An 8479-nucleotide genomic window follows, 5' to 3' on the forward strand; every position below is an offset into this window, starting at 1 on the left:
AACGTGCTGTAATTAAAACACCGAGCCCAACCCAACCAATTTTTAAATTCTTTGATAATTTGATTTACTTTTTAAAGATTTATTTAATTAATAAAAAGGAAAAGAAGAAACAAAAATATTACTACTGTCTGTTACCTTGAGAAACCTGACAGCCGCGAGATCATCGAGAGCCGAGCCCACTAATGCGCATCTTCGAAGTTGGTGCCCAATGGATCAACGGCTGTGATATGGCTTGCACCTTAACAATAAACATTGTGAAAGGCGTGGATGGAAACTTCAGAGGAAGAGGATGAATAATATGCTTATAAAATTAAAATAGAGAGAGGCAGCAGATAATGGCAAAAGGGTAAAGCGAATAGCTGAGTTAGAGCTGAGCTGAGCTCACGAGTCGCTTTTTTCATTCAGTGCTGAGTCGCTTTACCAACCTAACACTTTTTTTTTTCGATTAAATTTCCATGGGTTTCTAATAAACGATCCCTTTCTGCTTAATTATTTTTCTTGATCGTAATCCTCCATTCCTCGCTTGCTGCAATGTAAGTTTCTTCTTTTTTATCGTGTGTGTGTGTGTGTGTGTTTAAGATTTAGGTTTAAGACGAATTAATCTCTCTCCTTTAAGTCATTTGTTAAACTAGATTAGTGCCATTTATTTACTTTGAAACGTAATGGGAAACGAAATCTGCCGATCTCATTAGGATCTGATTCAAGTGAGGGCTATGAATCTTTCCAATTCGAAAATGGAGTCTATGGATCTGTAAACGACGATTTATTCCTGAAAAAAAACTTTGATTTTAGCTAAATTCTACCTTAATGTAATGGTATTCATCGTTGTTCTTGTTTTCTTTTTACATCATTAATTTCAATTTGCTTTCATCTGCCTTTGCGTTATTTTCTGATTCTTTTAAGAAGCTCTTGCTAATCAAACTAATTTTTATTGTCTTTGTATTCAATATTTGGATATTTGTCTATTTTGACTCTGTTCTCTGATATTATGTTCATTAGCAGTATTAGGCAGGCTAGGGTTTCACCCTTTCTTGTTTAGCATTGCTATTTCATAGTTCTAATGCTATATGTTAATATTTCTTTCCTGTTCTGTGTGTATGTGTGGCTGCAATCTCATCAGTCTGTTTTTCTGTAGATGCAAGAGTCTTAACCAAAATGCCGCCGGCAATATAGAAATGTGTCTGCAACTTTGCATGCCCTGAGTTGGAGACCATAATGTTTTCTGAGAGTGTGAGTGAGGAAGCGCTTCGCCAGGATTTTGAGACGCTGACTGTGTCTAAACGACTTGTGAGGAGTGTTAGCCAGAAGTTAAGGAAAAAAAATCATAGAGGTGAAGGGGGTGAAGAGGATAAGGTGAGAGGGGTTTCCTTGAAATGTCTTACTCTATATGGTAGAGGTGGTGGTTGCAAAGTGGGTGCTGACACAGGTGAGGAACTTGGTGATCCAAGTTATAGGAGAAGGTCAAGTGCCAGTGAAGAAGGAAAGGTGTACAAGTCAATTTGTGGTATAGAGGACAATAATTTCGATTGCTTCTCATATGGTGTGAGGGAGAAGTTTTGGAAGAAAAACAATAGAAAGGATTTAGATCTTGAGGAATCAGTACGAAACAGCAGGATGCATATCTTTCTGCCTGATGACATTCTAGAGATGTGCTTGGTGAGACTACCATTGACCAGTCTTATGAATGCCCGGCTTGTGTGCAAGAAATGGAGACACTTGACCACAACTCCTCGGTTTTTACAGATGAGACGAGAAGGTTCATGTCAAAAACCATGGTTGTTTCTCTTTGGTGCTGTTAAGGATGGCTATTGCTCTGGGGAGATACATGCACTGGACATGTCTCAAGATCAATGGCACAGGATCAGTGCTGATATACTCAGAGGTAGGTTCATGTTCTCAGTTGCCAGTATGCAGGATGATATTTATATTGTTGGAGGTTGTTCAAGCTTAACCAACTTTGGGAGGGTAGATAGGAGCTCATTCAAGACACACAAAGGTGTGTTAGTCTTTAGCCCTCTCACCAAATCATGGCGTAAAGCTTCATCTATGAAGTTTGCTAGATCAATGCCTATTTTAGGAATATCCGAGGTCTGTTCAGATTTTTCGGTCATTCAAAGCCATCAGAATCGACATGATAGGCAGTTTCCCAGATCCCGAGTTGGTGGGGTGTCAGATGTTTACGAGGATCCTCACAGGCTTTCACTCAGACGTCAGTACAGAAATGCTTTTGATGAAAATGGGCCTTCATTATTACCAAATAGAAGATCATACAAGTTTATTAGACAAAGAAGTGAACAAGCAAATATGAAGGGTTGTAAAAGGTTCGTGTTGATTGCTGTTGGAGGTCTTGGATCTTGGGATGAGCCACTGAATTCTGGTGAAATCTATGATTCTTTATCAAATAAATGGACTGAAATCCAGAAGCTGCCTATAGACTTTGGGGTCGTGTGTGCTGGTGTTGTTTGTAATGGGATGTTTTATGTTTGCTCTGAGAATGACAAGTTAGCGGGCTATGACATAGAAAGAGGTTTCTGGATTGGAATCCAAACCTCTGCATTTCCTCCCCACGTTCATGAGTACTATCCAAAACTTGTTTCTTGTAATGGTTCCTTGTTTCTGCTGTCTGTCTCTTGGTGCGAGGGAGATGGGCAAATTGGTCGGAGAAACAAGGCCGTGAGAAAATTGTGGGAGCTAGATCTGATGTATCTTACATGGACCGAGGTCTCAGTACACCCTGATGCTCCAATGGACTGGAACCCTGTTTTTGTTGCTGACAGGAACTTAATATTTGGTGTTGAAATGTTTAAAATATTTGGTCAGGTTTTGGATTTCTTCACAGTGTGTGATGTGTCTGATGTGGAGATGAATTGGAGCCATATTTCTAGGAATCACATGGCTCATGAATTAGATGCTTCTTCTTGCATGACTAAGACAATGGCGGTGCTACATCTATAATGTCTTCTGCTGCAATGCACTGTAATTCAACCAGAAAATTATAGAACATGAGATGAGAGCTGCTCATTTAGGGGATTTCGCTCATGCATTCCTACCTGTGAATTTTCTTATTTATTTCTTGGAATTTCCACAATTTGTACAATGGCGACCACCACATCTGGTCTCTAGTACTTAGCCTTGCTAGTAATTTCTTCACCATTGTTCATAAACTGATTATGTATTTTTCATCTTGCTTCTGTTGCATTATCTGTAATAAATTTCTGTCCGTTCATTCATCAATTTTCTTGTCCTTATGTTTTCTTAGATCAAGTTGCATCATTTCTCATTTCTAATTATAGAAAAAATGTGCTTTTTTGGAGATTGAGAATCAAAAAGCATCACTATTCTTGAATTCAGAAATTTAAGGATTGATTGAATGATGTCAATGCTGAACTTAAGGATTGATTGAATGAGCTTATCACATATAAAATACCGTTGCTGCGTCCATTAAATGAATGAATACTGACATTATATGACTAGTGCTCGGAAGTTATTTGAGTTTGTCTTGAAAAAAGTTAGAATTTGATTCAGTCATTATTGAGTTAAACTTGAGCTATTGATCGAACTGAATTCAAATTTAATAATATTTGACTCGATAAAGTTTTTATTCATATTTTTATATTATTAAATTATGTTAAGCTTAATTATTAGCTTGAGTATAAAAATTGGTAAACGAGCTTAATTGAGCTTGAACTTGAGTAGTTCAATTATATCTCAAGCTGAGTTCAAGCTTAAAAATAGATGTTCGATCAAGCTCAAGCTGAATATCGAGTTTGAGCTCGAACTGAACGGTATTGGAGCTCGGCTCGACCCGATTACACTGCTAATCTTAGAGGGGAGCTTACCTCTATCTAATTTCTAGTAAAATGGCTATCCCAACCTCATTCATTCATTCCACAAAAGGGGCCTCTAAAGTGTTAATAAAAATGAAAAGGCAATAAAAGAACTAAAGAGGTCTATACCATTCAATGCCAAAAACAATAGTAGTTCGTATAAAGAAATGAAGGTCAATGAAAATAGCATCATTAAGAACAAATGAACAATTTCTTGAAACCCTCTACAAGTGGGAAATCCATCCACATATACAGCAATATATCTACTTTCAAAACTATCCACGTAGGGAGACAAAAGGATAAAAACTACATACACGTTGCTACTCACCCAAATATGCATGAGAAGCGTGCAATACAAGAAGCTTATCCCATGTTTGGAAAAATTCCAGAGAAGTTTGGGATCTTGTCAACGTGCTTCAGGGCGCGCTCCGCAATCTGCCGGGTTCTGTAGTCGGCATGGTGGAAGGCATCAACAAGTGCAGTGCTCACATTTTGATCTCCAGAAACTTCATAGGCTATATCATCATTCCTTAAAAGTCTCTCTACAACCCAAACGGCTCTTCTCCTCAAATTCTCTGTTTGTTTCTCGAGTAACACGTCAAGTATGGGCTTAATTCCCTCTGCCTCGCACAAAACGGACACACCTTGCTCAATATCAACACCATCATCCAACAAGGTGGAAAGTGCAGCAAGTGCTGCTTCAACCACCTTTGCGTTGGTGTGATCCAAGAGAGCAACCAACTTATGTACAGCCTGTCCTTCCAAAAGACAAAAGCTCTCTTTAAGTGAACATGTCCCCCGGTGGACGCGACACAATCCTGTTATAACGGCCTGTTTGCTGAAACATGGAAATATAGTAGCACAAAATCCTGGTGGTGGCATCTCCGGCAATCTTGTCAAATTTTTGGATTCTAGAGATAAGTTCTCCAGAGCTGCGGCAGAGACCATCTGGACATTGTCAATACCATTGGTCTGAAGCAAATCAACGAATAACGCTGCAAGACCATACTCACGGCAAAGAGCAACAGCATCAGGCTCATCTGATAAGACAAATGTAACCCTTGCAAGCACCCGAACAAGTCCTTCAAGGAATGGTGTTACGAAGCGAGTGCCCCTAATATCTCCTTGCTTGATTTTAACAACTCTAGAGATGATCAACTGAAAAGCACCTTCATCTAGCATTTGCCTTGTGAGGCCCACATCCCTCTCTGGGAGTTCAGCTAAGAGGCCAGCAGCTGCTGCCTGTTCTTCAGAAATTCCTGTATTTTCTGATATGACTCTAATTAGGCTGCTGAGCTGACCAACTGTTCCACGTAGTGCATCTGCTAATTCCTGACCCATGTGAGGAGAGAGATTCTGGAGAAGTTTTATGGATGCCATCCGCAAATCCTTCTGTGGAACCTCTATAAACTGAACCAAACTGATAGTAGCTCCAGAGCTTTTAATTGCAGCAACAACATTCAGAACTGTTGTCGGAGAATTGGTGAGTCCAACAAGAACTTGAAGAAGTTTGCACTCGATTGGTGGACCAGTGTTGCTGATTAGATGAAGTAAGTTATGGACATTGTCTTCAGAAACAAGAGTCTGATGGTCCAGCCCAATAGGAATGGAGTCAACATCATATCCTGAGTTTACAACATTGGACAGAATTGTGGCAGAGACTTCTTTAAGTCGCATGGGAAGCAGATTTGCACCAACAGTGAAGAGGTCTCTGACAAGAGGAGGAAGTATTCCTGCCTCAATCAACACCTTCGAGCTTGCATCAAAAGATGAAATCTGGTTAAGTGCCTTCAGAGCAGCTTCTCTTGATTGCATGTTACCACTTTTCATGATATTGATTAGAGATTCACCTACAGTTTTTGCAACGTGTACCTTCACATCATTATTCAGAACCAAGTCACCAAGATATGCAGCCATGGAATGCTTTGTTTCAGGTGGACCTGCAGCAATATCATTTTACATCAACTATAGCAATGTAAATGATTAGCATGAAAATTTCAGATGTCAAAGGTCAAACATAAAATACTTCCAGCTCAAATATTTCATCCCAGAGTGAGCAGCAATAAATAACTAGCAAGTTACAGGGTCAGGACAAATGAACTAAGGACTATATCTGAACACTAGAAGGCAATCATTGTTACATAAAATGATCTGCAGTCAACTGACAAATAGTGTATTGACGAGCACGTTTGCAGGTATAATAAAAAAGGGAGCATCAAATTTTTCAATGAAACAAAGACAAAGCCAATAGTACATGACTCCGCCCCCAAAAAAATGGAGGACCAGTATGCTGGCAGCAAGTTAGCAAAAGCATAAACATGTCAAGGAAAGGGAAAGCACCTTCAAGAATCTGGGTCAAAAGAGGCTGCAGTCTACCATTTTCAGCCATCTGTCGGACATTGTTCTCACACTTCTCCAGATTTTCTAGAGTTTTATCAGCTTTCTCAACAGTTGAAATGTTCTCAGATTTACTGCTGGTCATTCCAACTAATATAAGAATTGCTCCATTAATAGAACCAATCTTCTCACACAAGGCTTCAGATTTTGAAAGTTCATACAGCAAAGAGACAGCCTCCTCCCTCTCCTTGGACTGTTCATGGGACAAGAATTTAACTATTGTGCGCACAGTGTCCCCCTCAGCCAATATTGCCTGAAAAATAATGCAATAGTTAATAATCCAGTCCTGGATGCATACACTACAATGATCTCATTGTCACTCAACAGGAAAACATCAAACCTAGAACAACCTTATTATCTTCATCTTCCTCGACCACTGCAAGGAGTGTCTCCAATGCTTTGCACCGAACTTTACGGCTGCTGCTCTTTAACATGTCAACAATCATAGGTATCAGATCAGCATTGCGTACAGCATGCTTATTTGATCGGTTCTTTTGGCAGATACGCTGGATAAACCTCAGAGACAGCAGAACATCATCTTCTGAACTGTTCATATTTAATGATCTACGAGCCATATCAAGCTGGGCTGCTTCATTCCTAGTAGTCCACTCTTCAATGGTGTTCCGCAAAGCGATACTCGGGTTTAGATCCGCACTTTTCAGTTCTTTTTGGGTCAATGGGCAAACCAGCCTCCTTCCACTTTCCCTGCATTCCTTGAACCATTTTTCAATTGCTTCACGTTCAAATGTTTGGCCATTTTCTAACGTCACAGGGTCACGCATAACTTGCTTAGTCAAAGGGCAAACAAATGCATCATAAAGGGGCTCTATGTGCAGTCTCTCAAAATGATGGCTATCATCTGACTGACTGCCAGGGTCGTAACTTCCGTCCCAGCTCCCAGCCATCTGACTTATATAGTCACCACACAAAATACAAAATTGCTTAACAAATAATCAGCTTCTTAGAAACTTGTACTATTAACAGAGACAACAACAAACTGAATAACCAATGAGATAACAATCTTTAGAAGGCAGGCAGGGTACAATTAGAAACAGCAAAATCAGAGCTCAAAGGTTCAACCAAATTCAAGCAGCTACAGAGTGACCATAAACAACACTATGTTTTTATATGGAAAAAGAGTGTATGAAAAACACGATTCCAATATTAACCCTCCATTAGCTTGCCAAGGTGATGCAGGATACTAGAAGAAACTAAGTGCTTATCTAGAATTGGTTGTATCAGAATTAAGACATGGAAATAAAGCATTACAGAATACATATATACAGAGAAAAAATCCCATCACAAAATCCCAAAGCTCAATTTCCAAATCTAAATTAAGTAAGTCGACTGAGCAATGAATTTAATGAAATTAGATTAGAATCTAAGTGGAAAAAATGGAAATCAAAGAAGTAGCAACTACTTAACCCCAACCAAATATAAAGTGAGAAAAATTTAGATTAGAAAAGCAGCAAGTTCCGCAGCTGCAACTCAGAGCTGATTTAAAGAAAGAAAGAAGGTAAGAAAGGAATAATACCCTTTTTTAGATTTTGAAGAGAGACAAAAAAGGAATAGGAAGGATGCGTTTGACAAAACTCTAGTTCTAGTTCGAAAAATCGCTGCACAACTGAGGTTGGAATAAAGGGGCGAAGTGGATTCTTCCCATAAGGTGTTTGACTTGCATGAAATGATTAAAATCGGGGGAGTTTAGAAAGAATTTGAATTAGGGTTTGGATCTTGATGTTGAAAGTGCTGATGATGGGGTTTCTTCTTTTGCTGAGAAGAAAAAAACAAATGGGAATAGGAAGAAACGAAAGAAAGCAGTGGAGAAAATTAAAATTAAAATTAAATTAAAAAATAAGATTAAGAGTTGGAAAAATAGGAAAAGTTGACCCAAAACGAGTACAGTAGTCATCCCATCTCATTTGCCAAAGAGAGAGAAAGGGGGGGGCGTATGGAATGGAGGCACCAACTCACCATTCAACCTCCGGTGACCCCACTCCCCCATCAGTGCTCCAACCATACCCCCAACCCCCCAAAAAAAAGAAGAAAAAAAAAACCATGAAATATATTTGCTTTTACTTTTGGCCATTTTGCTTGGTATCCAATGATACAACTGCAACCGGAGGGATAGAGGGAGGGTGGCTGCCATTGCCTTGCCGGATGTATTTTAAGAGCAACATTGATTCAACTCTATTTCAAAGTCAATCTATGTGCTCAATTAGAAAAATTCTGTTCAAACATAAATACACTACTCA

General features: G+C 39.2%; 2 protein-coding genes across 3 annotated transcripts; one reads left to right on the forward strand and one right to left on the reverse strand.

Moving 5' to 3' along the window:
- Positions 1–308: 308 nt before the first annotated feature.
- LOC105783453 (F-box/kelch-repeat protein At5g42350) lies at positions 309–3234 on the forward strand. Its single transcript, XM_012608931.2, has 2 exons — positions 309–533; positions 1136–3234. The coding sequence occupies exon 2, from the start codon at positions 1216–1218 to the stop codon at positions 2953–2955; it is 1740 nt and encodes a 579-aa protein (XP_012464385.1). The 5' UTR covers positions 309–533; positions 1136–1215; the 3' UTR covers positions 2956–3234.
- A 698-nt stretch (positions 3235–3932) lies between these two features.
- LOC105783463 (U-box domain-containing protein 44) lies at positions 3933–8211 on the reverse strand. Of its 2 annotated transcripts, none has more exons than XM_012608939.2 (4): positions 7759–8211; positions 6575–7129; positions 6168–6477; positions 3933–5767 (listed from the first exon to the last, which is right to left on the reverse strand). In XM_012608939.2, the coding sequence occupies exons 2-4, from the start codon at positions 7127–7129 to the stop codon at positions 4191–4193; spliced, it is 2442 nt and encodes an 813-aa protein (XP_012464393.1). In that variant the 5' UTR covers positions 7759–8211; the 3' UTR covers positions 3933–4190. The 2 variants fall into 2 exon arrangements, with proteins under 2 accessions (XP_012464393.1, XP_012464403.1); XM_012608949.2 differs by having other exon boundaries at positions 6575–7133.
- Positions 8212–8479: the final 268 nt, after the last annotated feature.

This window comes from Gossypium raimondii, chromosome 1 (genome assembly GCF_025698545.1).
Source record: "Gossypium raimondii isolate GPD5lz chromosome 1, ASM2569854v1, whole genome shotgun sequence".
In the NCBI taxonomy this organism is placed as follows: domain Eukaryota; kingdom Viridiplantae; phylum Streptophyta; class Magnoliopsida; order Malvales; family Malvaceae; genus Gossypium; species Gossypium raimondii.